Genomic DNA, 27,754 nt, shown 5'->3' with positions numbered 1-27,754 from the left:
CACTTCTTTTTTTCTAACATCCGTACTTCTTCCTTGTTTGCAGATGAGGCCCGTTCGAATGGATGTGGTGTGCTGGTACACTGTCTGGCCGGTGTATCCCGCTCGGTGACGGTCACGCTCGCCTACCTTATGTTTGCCCGGACACTCTCACTGAACGATGCATTTCTGCTGGTGCGCTCGCGCAAACCGGACGTTTCGCCCAACTTCCACTTCATGCAGCAGCTGCACAGCTTCGAGCAGCAGCTTAACATCGATCCGACGCAGTCGGCTTCCGCCAAACAGGCACTCTACTCTGCGTCCTCTTCTTCCGCTGCCTCGTCCTGTTCATCGTCTTCCATCGGCGCGGGAGGCGGTGGTGGAACGTCCTCAAACGATGGTGGCGGTGGTGGTGGTGGTGCCGGTGGACATTCCGTATCTACAACTCCGTTCAGTGCCAGCTCGGTTGGATCGTCCGGTTCGGGATCGGCCGGTATGGAACCGTCGTCACGTCACCACGGCCACACCCCCCAACATCACCATCCGCTGCAGCCGAAACATGCGCTCCATCAGGTACATTCGCGCCACGCCGTCAAGTACAACTGTGCGTGTGTGGAGGTAGAGTGTAAGTGTACCCAGGCCGCCATCGATCTGCTCGGCCCGTTCACGACCGGCATCTCGCCCGACTCCGGTATCGAGTTCGATCGGTGGACACCGAGCAGTAACACGCCGAAATGAGATACGGCCGGCGAGGGTGGACGGTTCCAACTGCCGGATCACTTCCTCCTCCTTCCCGGCCACCTGGATCATGCTGCCGCCGCTACCGAGGACAGCAAACATAGCTCCTCCGATGCTGCCGGCTAGAGAGACCTGCCGCACAGGATTTTGTTTACTGGAAAATGTATTTCGCTTGCGCACATTCTCGGCACAACTCGATTTGTTTGGTTGCCTTTTGTGTAGGCAACCAAAAGCCAAACACGCGCACGCTACACCGATACGATTTCCTCCTTTCGTTCCTCGTTCTGTTGTATCCCATCGTGTGCCTGTGCCGCAAAAAAAACAAACGTAAAACGCACAGAGATAAACGAAATATTTGTTCGGTCTTGCACCACGCACGGAACCAGAAACGATCGAGGGATCGAAGGATCGACACATTGTCGTACGTTGTAGTGCATTGTTGTGGTGACCGTGGTAGAAAAAAAAACATACACAAATTAATATGTGCTAGAGCAAATGTGGAATCATTAGTATGTGGTCACTTTAGTAATAGAATGATGCTTTTGGGACGGAACAGACAAATGTAGGAAAGTGTTAGAGGAACGCTAAACACACACACATATATATACATATAAATTACAAGATAATATACATCCAATGGTATATAATATAGATATATTTATGTTAACACGTCGTTATACGTTATAGGCACACACAGACACACTCATACACACACTAGCAGATAACGATTATTTCCCATCTCTGCAAAGTTAGGCGCCTGTGTATGTGTGTATTTCCCCCCCGGGGGAGGGGTGTTAGCCTCCCAGCGAGCCTTCCCGTCTGTAGTTGTATGTGTCTTGTTGTTTAGAGACTGTCGGGCACTGTTTGTTCGATGCGCACCTCAGGAAGAACAGAAATTTTCCTTTCACAGCTCCCTCCAGCAGCCCATCCCTTCCACTCCTTTAACATCCCTCAGTGTTTCCACGTTTTATCAAACTAATGACGGATGGCTAAGAGAATTGTGCTACAAAAGGAAAACATGACCGGTCTTTTTTTTAATAAAGAGAGAGACTCTGTACAGATTGCATTTCACATGTACTTGCCCCCACCTTTCCGGATAGAAGGAAAAACAAGAAGAAAGGCATTGAATGGAAATTAGAAGAACAGATGCATTAATTACTGTTGTCGTTTTGTCGATGGATTTAATGGTGGTTAGGGATTTAAGGTTAGGAGATAGTTTGTGCGAGTTTTCCGGACAAGATACTCCCCGACATGTGGTGTATCCCACTTTGCTTTTTTGTAATTTGCCGGAAACTCGTTGTGGAGGATGTGGGTCAGATTTTGGAGCGTGGTTTGTGCCCTGCTCACAGGAAGGAATTGCACGTAGGAAAAATAAGAAAGGATTTTAAAACGAGACTATTCAAAATGGGCAAAAGAAAGAAAGAAAATAGGACGAAAGGTCACAAATTTTGCTCGAAGTGTGTAGCAAAAGGACACTGCATTCCGATTTATATCCTTTTTATAGTCATCTTATCTCCTCGATCGACCAATGGTTGGTTAACAATTTTGTTTTTTGTCATCAAAACACAACAATTATTGCCCAAAGATTTCCCTGCTGCTTTATAGTTTTATTTTATTTCTTGTTTAAAACAAACAAACCGCTTCCAATCCTCGAATGCCAGCGGGAGGCCAGCTCCAGTGTAGAACGAGCGAAAGAGCGTAGAGACGAATTTAGTGGCAGAAGAAAATCATTTGAAAACCAATAAAAATTTAAAACAAACTTTGCAAACAGTGCGGGATGATTACACAAAATCGATTTTTCAATCATTGTTCAATAGTGTGTGCGTGTTGTGTCATTGTTTACAAGGTAAAGAAGCTAGTGAAAAAAGGCATTAAGTTTACAGAGAAATTAAATCTCTCGAAACGAAGAAAAATCGGTAGTAAAAAAAAGGAGAGCCAAACTTAAATTTTTATCCACATTGAAACATTTCAACTTGATCATGAAAGGTACTTTTTTGGAGCATAAAAACAAAACGAAAAAAAACAACATACAAAAACACATGTGGAACGATTGCTAGCTTACCCAAAATCCCGTTTGTCCAACATATGTTCCATTTGTGCAACAAAAAACAAAAAGTTTATGAAGAGACAAAAGTAGAAAGCAAACAAAACAAAAAACATTAAACAACGACTGTGAAAATTGTGAAAACCGACCCCGTCACGGTTCACCGGTTGCGTTTACCGGCTTTCGGTACGCAACAAACAAGTGTGAACTGCAATGGAAACCTCCTCTTACAAAAAGAAAAAAGGGAAAACAAACTAAACCATACAATTTAGCAAGTGCATTTGCCACACAACACACATACACACACAACAATGTAATCATACACAAGATTCGAACGAGCTGTTTGGTAAGCCATCGTAAAACATTTACAAAATGATTCGTCAGTGAAGAAGTAAAAACGAAGATATTTATGTCAAGGATACAGAGTACGAAATGTTTGAAGAGAGTGTGAAAAAGCGCATACACAGAAGTTATAAAACACACATTTAAAAAAGGTGTATGAGAGAGCATGACGATGGTGATGAATGCAGCAAGCGAGTAAACCACAGTTAAGCAAGCGAACAAACAAAGCCAAACAAAACAAGTAATAATAATACTATTAATAATAAAAATAATAACACAACTCTTAAACTCTGGTGGATTTAGTTGCGTTTTATTTCAAAAGGAAGGAAGAAAATAGGACGAAAGGACACAATTTTCTTTTTATTCAAAGCATTATTTGAGTGGAAAGAAACTTAGTTCAACCTGTTGGCATTAAAATAAATCAATTTACAAAATTTTGCTAAAAAAAAAGGCTGTAGCCTGAAGAAATTTTCAAATTTTTAGATTTCTTTTATTTTTTTCTTCTTTTTTAATTTAAAGCATTATTTGAGTGAAAAGAAACTTATTTGAACCAATTAGCATTAAAATAAATCAATTTCATTTTTTTGCAAAACTTCTCAAAAAAACGTAAGGGGTGTAAGCCTTATGAAATTTTCAAGTTAAAAATATTTTATAAATTTTTTTCTGATTTTTTATCTTTATTTAACTTAAAGCATTATTTGAGTGAAAAGAAACTTATTGCAACAAATTCACAATAAAATATATCACATTTAAAAATTTTGCTGAATTGCAGAAAAATGAGGAAAATTTTACATTTTCTCAAAAAGGGTAAGGAACTTGGTTCCTCGAATAACTTCCGGCACGGACACCTGAGAGCATGGCCGTCCAAGAAGAAAATGTAGCCATTGGTGCCATCTATCGACCACAGGTTAAAGATTGGCGATCCGTTGGATACCGACCGAGTTATAGGCAAAACTTGGTGCAAAAATGAGGAAAATTTTACATTTTCTCAAACAGGGTAAGGATCTTGGTTCCTCGAATAACTTTCGGCACGGACACCTGAGAGCATGGCTGTCCAAGAAGAAAATGTAGCCATTGGTGCCATCTACCGACCACAGGTTAAAGATTGGCGATCCGTTGAATACCGACCGAGTTATAGCCAAAACTTGGCGCAAAAATGAGGAAAATTTTACATTTTCTCAAACAGGGTAAGGAACTTGGTTCCTCGAATAACTTCTGGCACGGACATCTGAGGGCATTGGCGTCCAAGAAGAAAATGTAGCCATTTTTGCCATCTATCGACCACAGGTTAAAGATTGGCGATCCGTTGGATACCGACCGAGTTATAGCCAAAATTTGGTGCAAAAATGAGCCTTAGTAAATTTTCATTTTTTTGATTTTTTTGATTTTGTTTTATTTTTCACACTTTTTTATTTAAAGCATTACTTGAGTGAAAAGAAACACATTGCAACCAATTGGCATTAAAATAAATCAATGTAATTTTTTTTGCAAAATTTCCCAAAAAAAAACGTAAGGGGTAAGCCTTATAAAATTTTCGAGTGGAAAATTTTTTTGAAATGTTTTTCTGATTTTTTATTATTTTTTTAATTTAAAGCATTATTTGAGTGAAAAGAAACACATTGCAACAAATTCACAATAAAATTTATCACATTTAAAAATTTTGCTGAATTACAGAAAAATGAGGAAAATTTTACATTTTCTCAAACAGGGTAAGGAACTTGGTTCCTCGAATAACTTCTGGCACAGACATCTGAGGGCATGGCCGTCCAAGAAGAAAATGTAGCCATTGGTGCCATCTATCGACCACAGGTTAAAGATTGGCGATCCGTTGGATACCGACCGAGTTATAGGCGTAACTTGGTGCAAAAATGAGGAAAATTTTACATTTTCTCAAACAGGGTAAGGAACTTGGTTCCTCGAATAACTTCTGGCACGGACACCTGAGAGCATGGCCGGCCAAGAAGAAAATGTAGCCATTGGTGCCATCTATCGACCACAGGTTAAAGATTGGCGATCCGTTAGATACCGACCGATTTATAGGCAAAGCTTTTGGCAAAAATGAGCCTTAGTAAATTTTCATTTTTTTGAATATTTTGATTTTTTTATTATTTTTCACACTTTTTTTTATTTAAAGCATTACTTGAGTGAAAAGAAACACATTGCAACCAATTGGCATTAAAATAACTCAATTTCATTTTTTTTGCAAAATTTCACAAAAAAAACGTAAGGGGTAAGCCTTATGAAATTTTCGAGTGGAAATTTTTTTTGAAATTTTTTTCTGATTTTTTATTATTTTTTTAATTTAAAGCATTATTTGAGTGAAAAGAAACACATTGCAACAAATTCGCAATAAAATATATCACATTTAAAAATTTTGCTGAAGTGCAGAAAAATTGAGGAAAATTTTACATTTTCCAAACAGGGTAAGGAACTTGGTTCCTCGAATAACTTCCGGCACAGACATCTGAGGGCATGGCCGTCCAAGAAGAAAATGTAGCCATTTTTGCCATCTATCGACCACAGGTTAAAGATTGGCGATCCGTTGGATACCGACCGAGTCATAGGCAAAACTTGGTGCAAAAATGAGGAAAATTTTACATTACAAACAGGGTAAGGAACTTGGTTCCTCGAATAACTTCTGGCACAGAGATCTGAGAGCATGGCCGTCCAAGAAGAAAATGTAGCCATTGGTGCCATCTATCGACCACAGGTTAAAGATTGGCGATCCGTTGGATACCGACCGAGTTATAGGCAAAACTTGGTGCAAAAATGAGGAAAATTTTACATTTTCTCAAACAGGGTAAGGAACATGGTTCCTCGAATAACTTCCGGCACGGACACCTGAGAGCATGGCCGTCCAAGAAGAAAATGTAGCCATTGGTGCCATCTATCGACCACAGGTTAAAGATTGGCGATCCGTTGGATACCGACCGAGTTATAGCCAAAATTTGGTGCAAAAATGAGCCTTAGTAAATTTTCATTTTCTTGATTTTTTTGATTTTGTTTTATTTTTCACACTTTTTTTATTTAAAGCATTACTTGAGTGAAAAGAAACACATTGCAACCAATTGGCATTAAAATAAATCAATGTAATTTTTTTTGCAAAATTTCCCAGAAAAAACGTAAGGGGTAAGCCTTATGAAATTTTCGAGTGGAAATTTTTTTTGAAATTTTTTTCTGATTTTTTATTATTTTTTTAATTTAAAGCATTATTTGAGTGAAAAGAAACACATTGCAACAAATTCGCAATAAAATATATCACATTTAAAAATTTTGCTGAAGTGCAGAAAAATTGAGGAAAATTTTACATTTTCTCAAACAGGGTAAGGAACTTGGTTCCTCGAATAACTTCTGGCACAGACATCTGAGGGCATGGCCGTCCAAGAAGAAAATGTAGCCATTTTTGCCATCTATCGACCACAGGTTAAAGATTGGCGATCCGTTGGATACCGACCGAGTTATAGGCAAAACTTGGTGCAAAAATGAGGAAAATTTTACATTACAAACAGGGTAAGGAACTTGGTTCCTCGAATAAGTTCCGGCACGGACACCTGAGAGCATTGGCGTCCAAGAAGAAAATGTAGCCATTGGTGCCATCTATCGACCACAGGTTAAAGATTGGCGATCCGTTAGATACCGACCGAGTTATAGCCAAAATTTGGTGCAAAAATGAGCCTTAGTAAATTTTCATTTTTTTGAATATTTTGATTTTTTTATTATTTTTCACACTTTTTTTTATTTAAAGCATTAATTGAGTGAAAAGAAACACATTGCAACCAATTGGCATTAAAATAAATCAATGTAATTTTTTTTGCAAAATTTCCCAAAAAAAACGTAAGGGGTAAGCCTTATGAAATTTTCGAGTGGAAATTTTTTTTGAATTTTTTTTCTGATTTTTTATTATTTTTTTAATTTAAAGCATTGTTTGAGTGAAAAGAAACACATTGCAACAAATTCGCAATAAAATATATCACATTTAAAAATTTTGCTGAAGTGCAGAAAAATTGAGGAAAATTTTACATTTTCTCAAACAGGGTAAGGAACTTGGTTCCTCGAATAACTTCTGGCACAGACATCTGAGGGCATGGCCGTCCAAGAAGAAAATGTAGCCATTTTTGCCATCTATCGACCACAGGTTAAAGATTGGCGATCCGTTGGATACCGACCGAGTTATAGGCAAAACTTGGTGCAAAAATGAGTAAAATTTTACATTTTCTCAAACAGGGTAAGGAACTTGGTTCCTCGAATAACTTCTGGCACAGAGATCTGAGGGCATGGCCGTCCAAGAAGAAAATGTAGCCATTGTTGCCATCTATCGACCACAGGTTAAAGATTGGCGATCCGTTGGATACCGACCGAGTTATAGCCAAAATTTGGTGCAAAAATGAGCCTTAGTAAATTTTCATTTTTTTGAATATTTTGATTTTTTTATTATTTTTCACACTTTTTTTTATTTAAAGCATTACTTGAGTGAAAAGAAACACATTGCAACCAATTGGCATTAAAATAAATCAATTTCATTTTTTTTGCAAAATTTCCCAAAAAAAACGTAAGGGGTAAGCCTTATGAAATTTTCGGGTGGAAAATTTTTTTGAAATTTTTTTCTGATTTTTTATTATTTTTTTAATTTAAAGCATTATTTGGGTGAAAAGAAACTTATTGCAACAAATTCACAATAAAATATATCACATTTAAAAATTTTGCTGAAGTGCAGAAAAATGAGGAAAATTTTACATTTTCTCAAACAGGGTAAGGAACTTGGTTCCTCGAATAACTTCCGGCACGGACACCTGAGAGCATGGCCGTCCAAGAAGAAAATGTAGCCATTGGTGCCATCTATCGACCACAGGTTAAAGATTGGCGATCCGTTAGATACCGACCGAGTTATAGGCAAAACTTGGTGCAAAAATGAGGAAAATTTTACATTTTCTCAAACAGGGTAAGGAACTTGGTTCCTCGAATAACTTCCGGCACAGACATCTGAGGGCATGGCCGTCCAAGAAGAAAATGTAGCCATTTTTGCCATCTATCGACCACAGGTTAAAGATTGGCGATCCGTTGGATACCGACCGAGTTATAGGCAAAACTTGGTGCAAAAATGAGGAAAATTTTACATTTTCTCAAACAGGGTAAGGATCTTGGTTCCTCGAATAACTTCCGGCACGGACACCTGAGAGCATGGCCGTCCAAGAAGAAAATGTAGCCATTTTTGCCATCTATCGACCACAGGTTAAAGATTGGCGATCCGTTAGATACCGACCGAGTTATAGGCAAAACTTGGTGCAAAAATGAGGAAAATTTTACATTTTCTCAAACAGGGTAAGGAATTTGGTTCCTCGAATAACTTCTGGCACAGACATCTCAGGGCATGGGCGTCCAAGAAGAAAATGTAGCCATTGGTGCTATCTATCGACCACAGTTTAAAGATTGGCGATCCGTTGGATACCGACCGAGTTATAGGCAAAACTTGGTGCAAAAATGAGGAAAATTTTACATTTCCGAAACAGGGTAAGGAACTTGGTTCCTCGAATAACTTCCGGCACGGACACCTGAGAGCATATCCGTCCAAGAAGAAAATGTAGCCATTGGTGTCATCTATCGACCACAGGTTAAAGATTGGCAATCCGTTGGATACCGACCGAGTTATAGGTAAAACTTGGTGCAAAAATGAGGAAAATTTTACATTTCCGAAACAGGGTAAGGAACTTGGTTCCTCGAATAACTTCCGGCACGGACACCTGAGAGCATGGTTGTCCAAGAAGAAAATGTAGCCATTGATGCCATCTATCGACCACAGGTTAAAGATTGGCAATCCGTTGGATACCGACCGAGTTATAGGCAAAACTTGGTGCAAAAATGAGGAAAAATTTACATTTCACAAACAGGGTAAGGAACTTGGTTCCTCGAATAACTTCCGGCACGGACATCTGAGGGCATGGCCGTCCAAGAAGAAAATGTAGCCATTGGTGCCATCTATCGACCACAGTTTAAAGATTGGCGATCCGTTGGATACCGACTGAGTTATAGGCAAAACTTGGGGCAAAAATGAGCCTTAGTAAATTTATATTTTTTTGAATATTTGGATTTTTTTATTATTTTTCACTCTTTTTTTTATTTAAAGCATTACTTGAGTGAAAAGAAACACATTGCAACCAATTGGCATTAAAATAAATCAATTTCATTTTTTTTGCAAAATTTCCCAAAAAAAACGTAAGGGGTAAGCCTTATGAAATTTTCGAGTTGAAAATTTTAAAAAAATTTTTTTCAGATTTTTTAATATGTTTTTAGTTTAAAGCATTATTTGAGTGAAAAGAAACACATTGCAACAAATTTGCACGAAAATATATCACATTTATAAATTTTGCTAAATTGCTCAAAAATGAGGAAAATTTTACATTTCCCAAACAGGGTAAGGAACTTGGTTCCTCGAATAACTTCCGGCACGGACACCTGAGAGCATAGCCGTCCAAGAAGAAAATGTAGCCATTGGTGTCATCTATCGACCACAGGTTAAAGATTGGCAATCCGTTGGATACAGACCGAGTTATAGGCAAAACTTGGGGCAAAAATGAGCCTTAGTAAATTTTCATTTTTTTGAATATTTTGATTTTTTTATTATTTTTCACTCTTTTTTTATTTAAAGCATTACTTGAGTGAAAAGAAACACATTGCAACCAATTGGCATTAAAATAAATCAATTTCATTTTTTTTGCAAAATTTCTCAAAAAAAAACGTAAGGGGTAAGCCTTATGAAATTATCGAGTTGAAAATTTTTAAAATTTTTTTTTCAGATTTTTTATTATGTTTTTAGTTTAAAGCATTATTTGAGTGAAAAGAAACACATTGCAACAAATTTGCACGAAAATATATCACATTTATAAATTTTGCTACATTGCTCAAAAATGAGGAAAATTTTACATTTCCCAAACAGGGTAAGGAACTTGGTTCCTCGAATAACTTCCGGCACGGACACCTGAGAGCATAGCCGTCCAAGAAGAAAATGTAGCCATTGGTGTCATCTATCGACCACAGGTTAAAGATTGGCAATCCGTTGGATACCGACCGAGTTATAGGCAAAACTTGGGGCAAAAATGAGGAAAATTTTACATTTCCCAAACAGGGTAAGGAACTTGGTTCCTCGAATAACTTCCGGCACGGACACCTGAGAGCATGGCTGTCCAAGAAGAAAATGTAGCCATTGATGCCATCTATCGACCACAGTTTAAAGATTGGCGATCCGTTGGATACCGACCGAGTTATAGGTAAAACTTGGTGCAAAAATGAGGAAAATTTTACATTTCCGAAACAGGGTAAGGAACTTGGTTCCTCGAATAACTTCCGGCACGGACACCTGAGAGCATGGCTGTCCAAGAAGAAAATGTAGCCATTGATGCCATCTATCGACCACAGGTTAAAGATTGGCGATCCGTTGGATACCGACTGAGTTATAGGCAAAACTTGGGGCAAAAATGAGCCTTAGTAAATTTTCATTTTTTTGAATATTTTGATTTTTTTATTATTTTTCACTCTTTTTTTATTTAAAGCATTACTTGAGTGAAAAGAAACACATTGCAACCAATTGGCATTAAAATAAATCAATTTCATTTTTTTTGCAAAATTTCCCAAAACAAACGTAAGGGGTAAGCCTTATGAAATTTTCGAGTTGAAAATTTTTAAATTTTTTTTTTCAGATTTTATATTATGTTTTTAGTTTAAAGCATTATTTGAGTGAAAAGAAACACATTGCAACAAATTTGCATGAAAATATATCACATTTATAAAGTTTGCTACATTGCTCAAAAATGAGGAAAATTTTACATTTTCTCAAACAGGGTAAGGAACTTGGTTCCTCGAATAACTTCCGACACGGACACCTGAGAGCATGGCTGTCCAAGAAGAAAATGTAGCCATTGGTGCCATCTATCGACCACAGGTTAAAGATTGGCGATCCGTTGGATACCGACCGAGTTATAGCCAAAATTTGGTGCAAAAATGAGCCTTAGTAAATTTTCATTTTTTTGAATATTTTGATTTTTTTATTATTTTTCACACTTTTTTTTATTTAAAGCATTACTTGAGTGAAAAGAAACACATTGCAACCAATTGGCATTAAAATAAATCAATTTCATTTTTTTTGCAAAATTTCCCAAAAAAAACGTAAGGGGTAAGCCTTATGAAATTTTCGAGTGGAAATTTTTTTTGAAATTTTTTTCTGATTTTTTATTATTTTTTTAATTTAAAGCATTGTTTGAGTGAAAAGAAACACATTGCAACAAATTTGCATGAAAATATATCACATTTATAAAGTTTGCTAAATTGCTCAAAATTGAGGAAAATTTTACATTTTCTCAAACAGGGTAAGGAACTAAGTTCCTCGAATAACTTCCGGCGCGGACACCTGAGAGCATGGCTGTCGAAGAAGAAAATCTAGCCATTGGTGCCATCTATCGACCACAGTTTAAAGATTGGCGATCCGTTAGATACCGACCGAGTTATAGACAAAACTTGGGGCAAAAATGAGCCTTAGTAAATTTTCATTTTTTTGAATATTTTGATTTTTTTATTATTTTTCACACTTTTTTTTATTTAAAGCATTAATTGAGTGAAAAGAAACACATTGCAACCAATTGGCATTAAAATAAATCAATGTAATTTTTTTTGCAAAATTTCCCAAAAAAAACGTAAGGGGTAAGCCTTATGAAATTTTCGAGTGGAAATTTTTTTTGAAATTTTTTTCTGATTTTTTATTATTTTTTTAATTTAAAGCATTGTTTGAGTGAAAAGAAACACATTGCAACAAATTCGCAATAAAATATATCACATTTAAAAATTTTGCTGAAGTGCAGAAAAATTGAGGAAAATTTTACATTTTCTCAAACAGGGTAAGGAACTTGGTTCCTCGAATAACTTCTGGCACAGACATCTGAGGGCATGGCCGTCCAAGAAGAAAATGTAGCCATTTTTGCCATCTATCGACCACAGGTTAAAGATTGGCGATCCGTTGGATACCGACCGAGTTATAGGCAAAACTTGGTGCAAAAATGAGGAAAATTTTACATTTTCTCAAACAGGGTAAGGAACTTGGTTCCTCGAATAACTTCTGGCACAGAGATCTGAGGGCATGGCCGTCCAAGAAGAAAATGTAGCCATTGGTGCCATCTATCGACCACAGGTTAAAGATTGGCGATCCGTTGGATACCGACCGAGTTATAGCCAAAATTTGGTGCAAAAATGAGCCTTAGTAAATTTTCATTTTTTTGAATATTTTGATTTTTTTATTATTTTTCACACTTTTTTTTATTTAAAGCATTACTTGAGTGAAAAGAAACACATTGCAACCAATTGGCATTAAAATAAATCAATTTCATTTTTTTTGCAAAATTTCCCAAAAAAAACGTAAGGGGTAAGCCTTATGAAATTTTCGGGTGGAAAATTTTTTTGAAATTTTTTTCTGATTTTTTATTTTTTTTTTTATAAAAAGCATTATTTGGGTGAAAAGAAACTTATTGCAACAAATTCACAATAAAATATATCACATTTAAAAATTTTGCTGAAGTGCAGAAAAATGAGGAAAATTTTACATTTTCTCAAACAGGGTAAGGAACTTGGTTCCTCGAATAACTTCCGGCACGGACACCTGAGAGCATGGCCGTCCAAGAAGAAAATGTAGCCATTGGTGCCATCTATCGACCACAGGTTAAAGATTGGCGATCCGTTAGATACCGACCGAGTTATAGGCAAAACTTGGTGCAAAAATGAGGAAAATTTTACATTTTCTCAAACAGGGTAAGGAACTTGGTTCCTCGAATAACTTCCGGCACGGACACCTGAGAGCATGGCCGTCCAAGAAGAAAATGTAGCCATTGGTGCCATCTATCCACCACAGGTTAAAGATTGGCGATCCGTTGGATACCGACCGAGTTATAGGCAAAACTTGGTGCAAAAAAGAGGAAAATTTTACATTTTCTCAAACAGGGTAAGGAACTTGGTTCCTCGAATAACTTCCGGCACGGACACCTGAGAGCATGGCCGTCCAAGAAGAAAATGTAGTAATTTTTGCCATCTATCGACCACAGGTTAAAGATTGGCGATCCGTTGGATACCGACCGAGTTATAGGCAAAACTTGGTGCAAAAATGAGGAAAATTTTACATTTTCTCAAACAGGGTAAGGAACTTGGTTCCTCGAATAAGTTCCGGCACGGACACCTGAGAGCATGGCCGTCCAAGAAGAAAATGTAGCCATTGGTGCCATCTATCGACCAAAGGTTAAAGATTGGCGATCCGTTGGATACCGACCGAGTTATAGACAGAACTTGCGGCAAAAATGAGGAAAATTTTACATTTTCTCAAACAGGGTAAGGAACTTGGTTCCTCGAATAACTTCTGGCACAGACATCTGAGGGCATGGCCGTCCAAGAAGAAAATGTAGCCATTGGTGCCATCTATCGACCACAGGTTAAAGATTGGCGATCCGTTGGATACCGACCGAGTCATAGGCAAAACTTGGTGCAAAAATGAGGAAAATTTTACATTTTCTCAAACAGGGTAAGGAACTTGGTTCCTCGAATAACTTCTGGCACAGACATCTGAGGGCATGGCCGTCCAAGAAGAAAATGTAGCCATTTTTGCCATCTATCGACCACAGGTTAAAGATTGGCGATCCGTTGGATACCGACCGAGTTATAGGCAAAACTTGGTGCAAAAATGACGAAAATTTTACATTTTCTCAAACAGGGTAAGGAACTTGGTTCCTCGAATAACTTCCGGCACGGACACCTGAGAGCATGGCCGTCCAAGAAGAAAATGTAGCCATTGGTGCCATCTATCGACCACAGGTTAAAGATTGGCGATCCGTTAGATACCGACCGAGTTATAGCCAAAATTTGGTGCAAAAATGAGCCTTAGTAAATTTTCATTTTTTTGAATATTATGATTTTTTTATTATTTTTCACACTTTTTTTTATTTAAAGCATTACTTGAGTGAAAAGAAACACATTGCAACCAATTGGCATTAAAATAAATCAATTTCATTTTTTTTGCAAAATTTCCCAAAAAAAACGTAAGGGGTAAGCCTTATGAAATTTTCGGGTGGAAAATTTTTTTGAAATTTTTTTCTGATTTTTTATTATTTTTTTAATTTAAAGCATTATTTGAGTGAAAAAAAACACATTGCAACAAATTCGCAATAAAATATATCACATTTAAAAATTTTGCTGAAGTGCAGAAAAATTGAGGAAAATTTTACATTTTCTCAAACAGGGTAAGGAACTTGGTTCCTCGAATAACTTCTGGCACAGACATCTCAGGGCATGGGCGTCCAAGAAGAAAATGTAGCCATTTTTGCCATCTATCGACCACAGGTTAAAGATTGGCGATCCGTTGGATACCGACCGAGTTATAGGCAAAACTTGGTGCAAAAATGAGGAAAATTTTACATTTTCTCAAACAGGGTAAGGAACTTGGTTCCTCGAATAACTTCCGGCACGGACACCTGAGAGCATGGCCGTCCAAGAAGAAAATGTAGCCATTGGTGCCATCTATCGACCACAGGTTAAAGATTGGCGATCCGTTGGATACCGACCGAGTTATAGCCAAAATTTGGTGCAAAAATGAGCCTTAGTAAATTTTTATTTTTTTGATTTTTTTGATTTTTTTATTATTTTTCACACTTTTTTTTATTTAAAGCATTACTTGAGTGAAAAGAAACACATTGCAACCAATTGGCATTAAAATAAATCAATTTCATTTTTTTTGCAAAATTTCCCAAAAAAAACGTAAGGGGTAAGCCTTATGAAATTTTCGAGTGGAAATTTTTTTTGAAATTTTTTTCTGATTTTTTATTATTTTTTTAATTTAAAGCATTATTTGAGTGAAAAGAAACACATTGCAACAAATTTGCATGAAAATATATCACATTTATAAAGTTTGCTAATTTGCTCAAAAATGAGGAAAATTTTACATTTCCCAAACAGGGTAAGGAACTTGGTTCCTCGAATAACTTCCGGCACGGACACCTGAGAGCATGGCTGTCGAAGAAGAAAATGTAGCCATTGGTGCCATCTATCGACCACAGGTTAAAGATTGGCGATCCGTTGGATACCGACCGAGTCATAGGCAAAACTTGGTGCAAAAAAGAGGAAAATTTTACATTTTCTCAAACAGGGTAAGAAATTTGGTTCCTCGAATAACTTCCGGCACGGACACCTGAGAGCATGGCCGTCCAAGAAGAAAATGTAGTAATTTTTGCCATCTATCGACCACAGGTTAAAGATTGGCGATCCGTTGGATACCGACCGAGTTATAGGCAAAACTTGGTGCAAAAATGAGGAAAATTTTACATTTTCTCAAACAGGGTAAGGAACTTGGTTCCTCGAATAACTTCCGGCACGGACACCTGAGAGCATGGCCGGCCAAGAAGAAAATGTAGCCATTGGTGCCATCTATCGACCACAGGTTAAAGATTGGCGATCCGTTAGATACCGACCGAGTTATAGCCAAAATTTGGTGCAAAAATGAGCCTTAGTAAATTTTCATTTTTTTGAATATTTTGATTTTTTTTTATTTTTCACACTTTTTTTTATTTAAAGCATTACTTGAGTGAAAAGAAACACATTGCAACCAATTGGCATTAAAATAAATCAATTTCATTTTTTTTGCAAAATTTCCCAAAAAAAACGTAAGGGGTAAGCCTTATGAAATTTTCGGGTGGAAAATTTTTTTGAAATTTTTTTCTGATTTTTTATTATTTTTTTAATTTAAAGCATTATTTGAATGAAAAGAAACACATTGCAACAAATTCGCAATAAAATTTATCACATTTAAAAATTTTGCTGAAGTGCAGAAAAGCTGAGGAAAATTTTACATTTTCTCAAACAGGGTAAGGAACTTGGTTCCTCGAATAACTTCTGGCACAGACATCTCAGGGCATGGGCGTCCAAGAAGAAAATGTAGCCATTTTTGCCATCTATCGACCACAGGTTAAAGATTGGCGATCCGTTGGATACCGACCGAGTTATAGGCAAAACTTGGTGCAAAAATGAGGAAAATTTTACATTTTCTCAAACAGGGTAAGGAACTTGGTTTCTCGAATAACTTCCGGCACGGACACCTGAGAGCATGGCCGTCCAAGAAGAAAATGTAGCCATTGGTGCCATCTATCGACCACAGGTTAAAGATTGGCGATCCGTTGGATACCGACCGAGTTATAGCCAAAATTTGGTGCAAAAATGAGCCTTAGTAAATTTTCATTTTTTTGAATATTTTGATTTTTTTATTATTTTTCACACTTTTTTTTATTTAAAGCATTACTTGAGTGAAAAGAAACACATTGCAACCAATTGGCATTAAAATAAATCAATTTCATTTTTTTTGCAAAATTTCCCAAAAAAAACGTAAGGGGTAAGCCTTATGAAATTTTCGGGTGGAAAATTTTTTTGAAATTTTTTTCTGATTTTTTATTATTTTTTTAATTTAAAGCATTATTTGAGTGAAAAGAAACACATTGCAACAAATTCGCAATAAAATATATCACATTTAAAAATTTTGCTGAAGTGCAGAAAAATTGAGGAAAATTTTACATTTTCTCAAACAGGGTAAGGAACTTGGTTCCTCGAATAACTTCTGGCACAGACATCTGAGGGCATGGCCGTCCAAGAAGAAAATGTAGCCATTGGTGCCATCTATCGACCACAGATTAAAGATTGGCGATCCGTTGGATACCGACCGAGTTATAGGCAAAACTTGGTGCAAAAATGAGGAAAATTTTACATTTTCTCAAACAGGGTAAGGAACTTGGTTTCTCGAATAACTTCCGGCACGGACACCTGAGAGCATGGCCGTCCAAGAAGAAAATGTAGCCATTGGTGCCATCTATCGACCACAGGTTAAAGATTGGCGATCCGTTGGATACCGACCGAGTTATAGCCAAAATTTGGTGCAAAAATGAGCCTTAGTAAATTTTTATTTTTTTGATTTTTTTTTATTTTTCACACTTTTTTTTATTTAAAGCATTACTTGAGTGAAAAGAAACACATTGCAACCAATTGGCATTAAAATAAATCAATTTCATTTTTTTTGCAAAATTTCCCAAAAAAAACGTAAGGGGTAAGCCTTATGAAATTTTCGAGTGGAAATTTTTTTTGAAATTTTTTTCTGATTTTTTATTATTTTTTTAATTTAAAGCATTATTTGAGTGAAAAAAAACACATTGCAACAAATTTGCATGAAAATATATCACATTTATAAAGTTTGCTAATTTGCTCAAAAATGAGGAAAATTTTACATTTCCCAAACAGGGTAAGGAACTTGGTTCCTCGAATAACTTCCGGCACGGACACCTGAGAACATGGCTGTCGAAGAAGAAACTGTAGCCATTGGTGCCATCTATCGACCACAGGTTAAAGATTGGCGATCCGTTGGATACCGACCGAGTTATAGGCAAAACTTGGTGCAAAAAAGAGGAAAATTTTACATTTTCTCAAACAGGGTAAGGAACTTGGTTCCTCGAATAACTTCCGGCACGGACACCTGAGAGCATGGCCGTCCAAGAAGAAAATGTAGCCATTTTTGCCATCTATCGACCACAGGTTAAAGATTGGCGATCCGTTGGATACCGACCGAGTTATAGGCAAAAGTTGGTGCAAAAATGAGGAAAATTTTACATTTTCTCAAACAGGGTAAGGAACTTGGTTCCTCGAATAACTTCCGGCACGGACACCTGAGAGCATGGCCGTCCAAGAAGAAAATGTAGCCATTGGTGCTATCTATCGACCACAGGTTAAAGATTGGCGATCCGTTGGATACCGACCGAGTTATAGACAGAACTTGCGGCAAAAATGAGGAAAATTTTACATTTTCTCAAACAGGGTAAGGAACTTGGTTCCTCGAATAACTTCTGGCACAGAGATCTGATGGCATGGCCGTCCAAGAAGAAAATGTAGCCATTGGTGCCATCTATCGACCACAGGGTAAAGATTGGCGATCCGTTGGATACCGACCGAGTTATAGCCAAAATTTGGTGCAAAAATGAGGAAAATTTTACATTTTCTCAAACAGGGTAAGGAACTTGGTTCCTCGAATAACTTCCAGCACGGACACCTGAGAGCATTGGCGTCCAAGAAGAAAATGTAGCCATTGATGCCATCAATCGACCACAGGTTAAAGATTGGCGATCCGTTAGATACCGACCGAGTTATAGCCAAAATTTGGTGCAAAAATGAGCCTTAGTAAATTTTCATTTTTTTGAATATTTTGATTTTTTTATTATTTTTCACACTTTTTTTTATTTAAAGCATTACTTGAGTGAAAAGAAACACATTGCAACCAATTGGCATTAAAATAAATCAATTTCAGTTTTTTTGCAAAATTTCCCAAAAAAAACGTAAGGGGTAAGCCTTATGAAATTTTTGAGTGGAAATTTTTTTTGAAATTTTTTTCTGATTTTTTATTATTTTTTTAATTTAAAGCATTATTTGAGTGAAAAGAAACACATTGCAACAAATTCACAATAAAATATATCACATTTAAAAATTTTGCTGAAGTGCAGAAAAATTGAGGAAAATTTTACATTTTCTCAAACAGGGTAAGGAACTTGGTTCCTCGAATAACTTCTGGCACAGACATCTGAGGGCATGGCCGTCCAAGAAGAAAATGTAGCCATTTTTGCCATCTATCGACCACAGGTTAAAGATTGGCGATCCGTTGGATACCGACCGAGTTATAGGCAAAACTTGGTGCAAAAATGAGGAAAATTTTACATTTTCTTAAACAGGGTAAGGAACTTGGTTCCTCGAATAACTTCCGGCACGGACACCTGAGAGCATGGCCGTCCAAGAAGAAAATGTAGCCATTGGTGCCATCTATCGACCACAGGTAAAAGATTGGCGATCCGTTAGATACCGACCGAGTTATAGCCAAAATTTGGTGCAAAAATGAGCCTTAGTAAATTTTCATTTTTTTGAATATTTTGATTTTTTTTTTATTTTTCACACTTTTTTTTATTTAAAGCATTACTTGAGTGAAAAGAAACACATTGCAACCAATTGGCATTAAAATAAATCAATTTCATTTTTTTTGCAAAATTTCCCAAAAAAAACGTAAGGGGTAAGCCTTATGAAATTTTTGAGTGGAAATTTTTTTTGAAATTTTTTTCTGATTTTTTATTATTTTTTTAATTTAAAGCATTATTTGAGTGAAAAGAAACACATTGCAACAAATTCGCAATAAAATATATCACATTTAAAAATTTTGCTGAAGTGCAGAAAAATTGAGGAAAATTTTACATTTTCTCAAACAGGGTAAGGAACTTGGTTCCTCAAATAACTTCTGGCACAGACATCTCAGGGCATGGGCGTCCAAGAAGAAAATGTAGCCATTTTTGCCATCTATCGACCACAGGTTAAAGATTGGCGATCCGTTGGATACCGACCGAGTTATAGGCAAAACTTGGTGCAAAAATGAGGAAAATTTTACATTTTCTCAAACAGGGTAAGGAACTTGGTTCCTCGAATAACTTCCGGCACGGACACCTGAGAGCATGGCCGTCCAAGAAGAAAATGTAGCCATTGGTGCCATCTATCGACCACAGGTTAAAGATTGGCGATTCGTTAGATACCGACCGAGTTATAGACAAAAATTGGGGCAAAAATGAGGAAAATTTTACATTTTCTCAAACAGGGTAAGGAACTTGGTTCCTCGAATAAGTTCCGGCACGGACACCTGAGAGCATTGGCGTCCAAGAAGAAAATGTAGCCATTGGTGCCATCTATCGACCACAGGTTAAAGATTGGCGATCCGTTAGATACCGACCGAGTTATAGACAAAAATTGGGGCAAAAATGAGGAAAATTTTACATTTTCTCAAACAGGGTAAGGAACTTGGTTCCTCGAATAAGTTCCGGCACGGACACCTGAGAGCATTGGCGTCCAAGAAGAAAATGTAGCCATTGGTGCCATCTATCGACCACAGGTTAAAGATTGGCGATCCGTTAGATACCGACCGAGTTATAGCCAAAATTTGGTGCAAAAATGAGCCTTAGTAAATTTTCATTTTTTTGAATATTTTGATTTTTTTTTATTTTTCACACTTTTTTTTATTTAAAGCATTACTTGAGTGAAAAGAAACACATTGCAACCAATTGGCATTAAAATAAATCAATTTCATTTTTTTTGCAAAATTTCCCAAAAAAAACGTAAGGGGTAAGCCTTATGAAATTTTCGGGTGGAAAATTTTTTTGAAATTTTTTTCTGATTTTTTATTATTTTTTTAATTTAAAGCATTATTTGAGTGGAAAGAAACACATTGCAACAAATTCACAATAAAATTTATCACATTTAAAAATTTTGCTGAATTACAGAAAAGCTGAGGAAAATTTTACATTTTCTCAAACAGGGTAAGGAACTTGGTTCCTCGAATAACTTCTGGCACAGACATCTCAGGGCATGGGCGTCCAAGAAGAAAATGTAGCCATTGGTGCCATCTATCGACCACAGGTTAAAGATTGGCGATGCGTTGGATACCGACCGAGTTATAGGCAAAACTTGGTGCAAAAATGAGGAAAATTTTACATTTTCTCAAACAGGGTAAGGAACTTGGTTCCTCGAATAACTTCCGGCACGGACACCTGAGAGCATGGCCGTCCAAGAAAAAAATGTAGCCATTGTTGCCATCTATCGACCACAGGTTAAAGATTGGCGATCCGTTGGATACCGACCGAGTTATAGCCAAAATTTGGTGCAAAAATGAGCCTTAGTAAATTTTCATTTTTTTGATTATTTTGATTTTGTTTTATTTTTCACATTTTTTTTATTTAAAGCATTACTTGAGTGAAAAGAAACACATTGCAACCAATTGGCATTAAAATAAATCAATGTAATTTTTTTTGCAAAATTTCCCAAAAAAAACGTAAGGGGTAAGCCTTATGAAATTTTCGAGTGGAAAATTTTTTTGAAATTTTTTTCTGATTTTTTATTATTTTTTTAATTTAAAGCATTATTTGAGTGAAAAGAAACACATTGCAACAAATTCGCAATAAAATATATCACATTTAAAAATTTTGCTGAAGTGCAGAAAAATTGAGGAAAATTTTACATTTTCTCAAACAGGGTAAGGAACTTGGTTCCTCGAATAACTTCTGGCACAGACATCTGAGGGCATGGGCGTCCAAGAAGAAAATGTAGCCATTTTTGCCATCTATCGACCACAGGTTAAAGATTGGCGATCCGTTGGATACCGACCGAGTTATAGGCAAAACTTGGTGCAAAAATGAGGAAAATTTTACATTACAAACAGGGTAAGGAACTTGGTTCCTCGAATAACTTCTGGCACAGAGATCTGAGGGCATGGCCGTCCAAGAAGAAAATGTAGCCATTGTTGCCATCTATCGACCACAGGTTAAAGATTGGCGATCCGTTGGATACCGACCGAGTTATAGGCAAAACTTGGTGCAAAAATGAGGAAAATTTTACATTTTCTCAAACAGGGTAAGGAACTTGGTTCCTCGAATAACTTCCGGCACGGACACCTGAGAGCATTGGCGTCCAAGAAGAAAATGTAGCCATTGGTGCCATCTATCGACCACAGGTTAAAGATTGGCGATCCGTTAGATACCGACCGAGTTATAGCCAAAATTTGGTGCAAAAATGAGCCTTAGTAAATTTTCATTTTTTTGAATATTTTGATTTTTTTATTATTTTTCACACTTTTTTTTATTTAAAGCATTAATTGAGTGAAAAGAAACACATTGCAACCAATTGGCATTAAAATAAATCAATGTAATTTTTTTTTGCAAAATTTCCCAAAAAAACGTAAGGGGTAAGCCTTATGAAATTTTCGAGTGGAAATTTTTTTTGAAATTTTTTTCTGATTTTTTATTATTTTTTTAATTTAAAGCATTGTTTGAGTGAAAAGAAACACATTGCAACAAATTCGCAATAAAATATATCACATTTAAAAATTTTGCTGAAGTGCAGAAAAATTGAGGAAAATTTTACATTTTCTCAAACAGGGTAAGGAACTTGGTTCCTCGAATAACTTCTGGCACAGACATCTCAGGGCATGGGCGTCCAAGAAGAAAATGTAGCCATTTTTGCCATCTATCGACCACAGGTTAAAGATTGGCGATCCGTTGGATACCGACCGAGTTATAGGCAAAACTTGGTGCAAAAATGAGGAAAATTTTACATTTTCTCAAACAGGGTAAGGAACTTGGTTTCTCGAATAACTTCCGGCACGGACACCTGAGAGCATGGCCGTCCAAGAAGAAAATGTAGCCATTGGTGCCATCTATCGACCACAGGTTAAAGATTGGCGATCCGTTGGATACCGACCGAGTTATAGCCAAAATTTGGTGCAAAAATGAGCCTTAGTAAATTTTCATTTTTTTGAATATTTTGATTTTTTTATTATTTTTCACACTTTTTTTTATTTAAAGCATTACTTGAGTGAAAAGAAACACATTGCAACCAATTGGCATTAAAATAAATCAATTTCATTTTTTTTGCAAAATTTCCCAAAAAAAACGTAAGGGGTAAGCCTTATGAAATTTTCGGGTGGAAAATTTTTTTGAAATTTTTTTCTGATTTTTTATTATTTTTTTAATTTAAAGCATTATTTGAGTGAAAAGAAACACATTGCAACAAATTCGCAATAAAATATATCACATTTAAAAATTTTGCTGAAGTGCAGAAAAATTGAGGAAAATTTTACATTTTCTCAAACAGGGTAAGGAACTTGGTTCCTCGAATAACTTCTGGCACAGACATCTGAGGGCATGGCCGTCCAAGAAGAAAATGTAGCCATTTTTGCCATCTATCGACCACAGGTTAAAGATTGGCGATCCGTTGGATACCGACCGAGTTATAGGCAAAACTTGGTGCAAAAATGAGGAAAATTTTACATTTTCTCAAACAGGGTAAGGAACTTGGTTTCTCGAATAACTTCCGGCACGGACACCTGAGAGCATGGCCGTCCAAGAAGAAAATGTAGCCATTGGTGCCATCTATCGACCACAGGTTAAAGATTGGCGATCCGTTGGATACCGACCGAGTTATAGCCAAAATTTGGTGCAAAAATGAGCCTTAGTAAATTTTTATTTTTTTGATTTTTTTTTATTTTTCACACTTTTTTTTATTTAAAGCATTACTTGAGTGAAAAGAAACACATTGCAACCAATTGGCATTAAAATAAATCAATTTCATTTTTTTTGCAAAATTTCCCAAAAAAAACGTAAGGGGTAAGCCTTATGAAATTTTCGAGTGGAAATTTTTTTTGAAATTTTTTTCTGATTTTTTATTATTTTTTTAATTTAAAGCATTATTTGAGTGAAAAAAAACACATTGCAACAAATTTGCATGAAAATATATCACATTTATAAAGTTTGCTAATTTGCTCAAAAATGAGGAAAATTTTACATTTCCCAAACAGGGTAAGGAACTTGGTTCCTCGAATAACTTCCGGCACGGACACCTGAGAACATGGCTGTCGAAGAAGAAACTGTAGCCATTGGTGCCATCTATCGACCACAGGTTAAAGATTGGCGATCCGTTGGATACCGACCGAGTTATAGGCAAAACTTGGTGCAAAAAAGAGGAAAATTTTACATTTTCTCAAACAGGGTAAGGAACTTGGTTCCTCGAATAACTTCCGGCACGGACACCTGAGAGCATGGCCGTCCAAGAAGAAAATGTAGCCATTTTTGCCATCTATCGACCACAGGTTAAAGATTGGCGATCCGTTGGATACCGACCGAGTTATAGGCAAAAGTTGGTGCAAAAATGAGGAAAATTTTACATTTTCTCAAACAGGGTAAGGAACTTGGTTCCTCGAATAACTTCCGGCACGGACACCTGAGAGCATGGCCGTCCAAGAAGAAAATGTAGCCATTGGTGCTATCTATCGACCACAGGTTAAAGATTGGCGATCCGTTGGATACCGACCGAGTTATAGACAGAACTTGCGGCAAAAATGAGGAAAATTTTACATTTTCTCAAACAGGGTAAGGAACTTGGTTCCTCGAATAACTTCTGGCACAGAGATCTGATGGCATGGCCGTCCAAGAAGAAAATGTAGCCATTGGTGCCATCTATCGACCACAGGGTAAAGATTGGCGATCCGTTGGATACCGACCGAGTTATAGCCAAAATTTGGTGCAAAAATGAGGAAAATTTTACATTTTCTCAAACAGGGTAAGGAACTTGGTTCCTCGAATAACTTCCAGCACGGACACCTGAGAGCATTGGCGTCCAAGAAGAAAATGTAGCCATTGATGCCATCAATCGACCACAGGTTAAAGATTGGCGATCCGTTAGATACCGACCGAGTTATAGCCAAAATTTGGTGCAAAAATGAGCCTTAGTAAATTTTCATTTTTTTGAATATTTTGATTTTTTTATTATTTTTCACACTTTTTTTTATTTAAAGCATTACTTGAGTGAAAAGAAACACATTGCAACCAATTGGCATTAAAATAAATCAATTTCAGTTTTTTTGCAAAATTTCCCAAAAAAAACGTAAGGGGTAAGCCTTATGAAATTTTTGAGTGGAAATTTTTTTTGAAATTTTTTTCTGATTTTTTATTATTTTTTTAATTTAAAGCATTATTTGAGTGAAAAGAAACACATTGCAACAAATTCGCAATAAAATATATCACATTTAAAAATTTTGCTGAAGTGCAGAAAAATTGAGGAAAATTTTACATTTTCTCAAACAGGGTAAGGAACTTGGTTCCTCGAATAACTTCTGGCACAGACATCTCAGGGCATGGGCGTCCAAGAAGAAAATGTAGCCATTTTTGCCATCTATCGACCACAGGTTAAAGATTGGCGATCCGTTGGATACCGACCGAGTTATAGGCAAAACTTGGTGCAAAAATGAGGAAAATTTTACATTTTCTCAAACAGGGTAAGGAACTTGGTTTCTCGAATAACTTCCGGCACGGACACCTGAGAGCATGGCCGTCCAAGAAGAAAATGTAGCCATTGGTGCCATCTATCGACCACAGGTTAAAGATTGGCGATCCGTTGGATACCGACCGAGTTATAGCCAAAATTTGGTGCAAAAATGAGCCTTAGTAAATTTTCATTTTTTTGAATATTTTGATTTTTTTATTATTTTTCACACTTTTTTTTATTTAAAGCATTACTTGAGTGAAAAGAAACACATTGCAACCAATTGGCATTAAAATAAATCAATTTCATTTTTTTTGCAAAATTTCCCAAAAAAAACGTAAGGGGTAAGCCTTATGAAATTTTTGAGTGGAAATTTTTTTTGAAATTTTTTTCTGATTTTTTATTATTTTTTTAATTTAAAGCATTATTTGAGTGAAAAGAAACACATTGCAACAAATTCGCAATAAAATATATCACATTTAAAAATTTTGCTGAAGTGCAGAAAAATTGAGGAAAATTTTACATTTTCTCAAACAGGGTAAGGAACTTGGTTCCTCAAATAACTTCTGGCACAGACATCTCAGGGCATGGGCGTCCAAGAAGAAAATGTAGCCATTTTTGCCATCTATCGACCACAGGTTAAAGATTGGCGATCCGTTGGATACCGACCGAGTTATAGGCAAAACTTGGTGCAAAAATGAGGAAAATTTTACATTTTCTCAAACAGGGTAAGGAACTTGGTTCCTCGAATAACTTCCGGCACGGACACCTGAGAGCATGGCCGTCCAAGAAGAAAATGTAGCCATTGGTGCCATCTATCGACCACAGGTTAAAGATTGGCGATTCGTTAGATACCGACCGAGTTATAGACAGAAATTGGGGCAAAAATGAGGAAAATTTTACATTTTCTCAAACAGGGTAAGGAACTTGGTTCCTCGAATAACTTCTGGCACAGACATCTCAGGGCATGGGCGTCCAAGAAGAAAATGTAGCCATTGGTGCCATCTATCGACCACAGGTTAAAGATTGGCGATGCGTTGGATACCGACCGAGTTATAGGCAAAACTTGGTGCAAAAATGAGGAAAATTTTACATTTTCTCAAACAGGGTAAGGAACTTGGTTCCTCGAATAACTTCCGGCACGGACACCTGAGAGCATGGCCGTCCAAGAAAAAAATGTAGCCATTGTTGCCATCTATCGACCACAGGTTAAAGATTGGCGATCCGTTGGATACCGACCGAGTTATAGCCAAAATTTGGTGCAAAAATGAGCCTTAGTAAATTTTCATTTTTTTGATTATTTTGATTTTGTTTTATTTTTCACATTTTTTTTATTTAAAGCATTACTTGAGTGAAAAGAAACACATTGCAACCAATTGGCATTAAAATAAATCAATGTAATTTTTTTTGCAAAATTTCCCAAAAAAAACGTAAGGGGTAAGCCTTATGAAATTTTCGAGTGGAAAATTTTTTTGAAATTTTTTTCTGATTTTTTATTATTTTTTTAATTTAAAGCATTATTTGAGTGAAAAGAAACACATTGCAACAAATTCGCAATAAAATATATCACATTTAAAAATTTTGCTGAAGTGCAGAAAAATTGAGGAAAATTTTACATTTTCTCAAACAGGGTAAGGAACTTGGTTCCTCGAATAACTTCTGGCACAGACATCTGAGGGCATGGGCGTCCAAGAAGAAAATGTAGCCATTTTTGCCATCTATCGACCACAGGTTAAAGATTGGCGATCCGTTGGATACCGACCGAGTTATAGGCAAAACTTGGTGCAAAAATGAGGAAAATTTTACATTACAAACAGGGTAAGGAACTTGGTTCCTCGAATAACTTCTGGCACAGAGATCTGAGGGCATGGCCGTCCAAGAAGAAAATGTAGCCATTGTTGCCATCTATCGACCACAGGTTAAAGATTGGCGATCCGTTGGATACCGACCGAGTTATAGGCAAAACTTGGTGCAAAAATGAGGAAAATTTTACATTTTCTCAAACAGGGTAAGGAACTTGGTTCCTCGAATAACTTCCGGCACGGACACCTGAGAGCATTGGCGTCCAAGAAGAAAATGTAGCCATTGGTGCCATCTATCGACCACAGGTTAAAGATTGGCGATCCGTTAGATACCGACCGAGTTATAGCCAAAATTTGGTGCAAAAATGAGCCTTAGTAAATTTTCATTTTTTTGAATATTTTGATTTTTTTATTATTTTTCACACTTTTTTTTATTTAAAGCATTAATTGAGTGAAAAGAAACACATTGCAACCAATTGGCATTAAAATAAATCAATGTAATTTTTTTTTGCAAAATTTCCCAAAAAAACGTAAGGGGTAAGCCTTATGAAATTTTCGAGTGGAAATTTTTTTTGAAATTTTTTTCTGATTTTTTATTATTTTTTTAATTTAAAGCATTGTTTGAGTGAAAAGAAACACATTGCAACAAATTCGCAATAAAATATATCACATTTAAAAATTTTGCTGAAGTGCAGAAAAATTGAGGAAAATTTTACATTTTCTCAAACAGGGTAAGGAACTTGGTTCCTCGAATAACTTCTGGCACAGACATCTGAGGGCATGGCCGTCCAAGAAGAAAATGTAGCCATTTTTGCCATCTATCGACCACAGGTTAAAGATTGGCGATCCGTTGGATACCGACCGAGTTATAGGCAAAACTTGGTGCAAAAATGAGGAAAATTTTACATTTTCTCAAACAGGGTAAGGAACTTGGTTCCTCGAATAACTTCTGGCACAGAGATCTGAG

General features: G+C 36.5%; 1 protein-coding gene and 2 long non-coding RNA genes across 10 annotated transcripts in view; 2 read left to right on the top strand and 1 right to left on the bottom strand.

The window, feature by feature from the left end:
- Nucleotides 1–3,388, top strand: part of LOC125770553 (dual specificity protein phosphatase Mpk3) — a 32,447-nt gene extending 29,059 nt beyond the window's left edge. For all 8 annotated transcript variants that reach the window (XM_049440263.1, XM_049440264.1, XM_049440262.1 and 5 more), the window contains one exon: nucleotides 44–3,388. In XM_049440263.1, coding sequence (XP_049296220.1) covers nucleotides 44–714 — 671 coding nt within the window. In that variant the 3' untranslated portion in view covers nucleotides 715–3,388. The remainder of the gene's footprint in view (nucleotides 1–43) is intronic.
- Nucleotides 3,389–10,816: 7,428 nt separating this feature from the next.
- LOC125768674 (uncharacterized) lies at nucleotides 10,817–17,628 on the top strand. Its single transcript, XR_007418944.1, has 3 exons — nucleotides 10,817–12,272; nucleotides 12,797–15,174; nucleotides 17,497–17,628. It is a non-coding gene; the product is annotated as an uncharacterized LOC125768674 (long non-coding RNA).
- Nucleotides 12,644–17,662, bottom strand: LOC125768675 (uncharacterized). Its single transcript, XR_007418945.1, has 3 exons — nucleotides 17,628–17,662; nucleotides 15,306–15,495; nucleotides 12,644–14,592 (listed from the first exon to the last, which is right to left on the bottom strand). It is a non-coding gene; the product is annotated as an uncharacterized LOC125768675 (long non-coding RNA).
- Nucleotides 17,663–27,754: the final 10,092 nt, after the last annotated feature.

This window comes from Anopheles funestus, chromosome 3RL (assembly GCF_943734845.2).
Source record: "Anopheles funestus chromosome 3RL, idAnoFuneDA-416_04, whole genome shotgun sequence".
Classification (NCBI taxonomy): domain Eukaryota; kingdom Metazoa; phylum Arthropoda; class Insecta; order Diptera; family Culicidae; genus Anopheles; species Anopheles funestus.
Note: the sequence above shows the minus strand (reverse complement) of the source record. Positions and strands in the feature narration are given on the sequence as shown.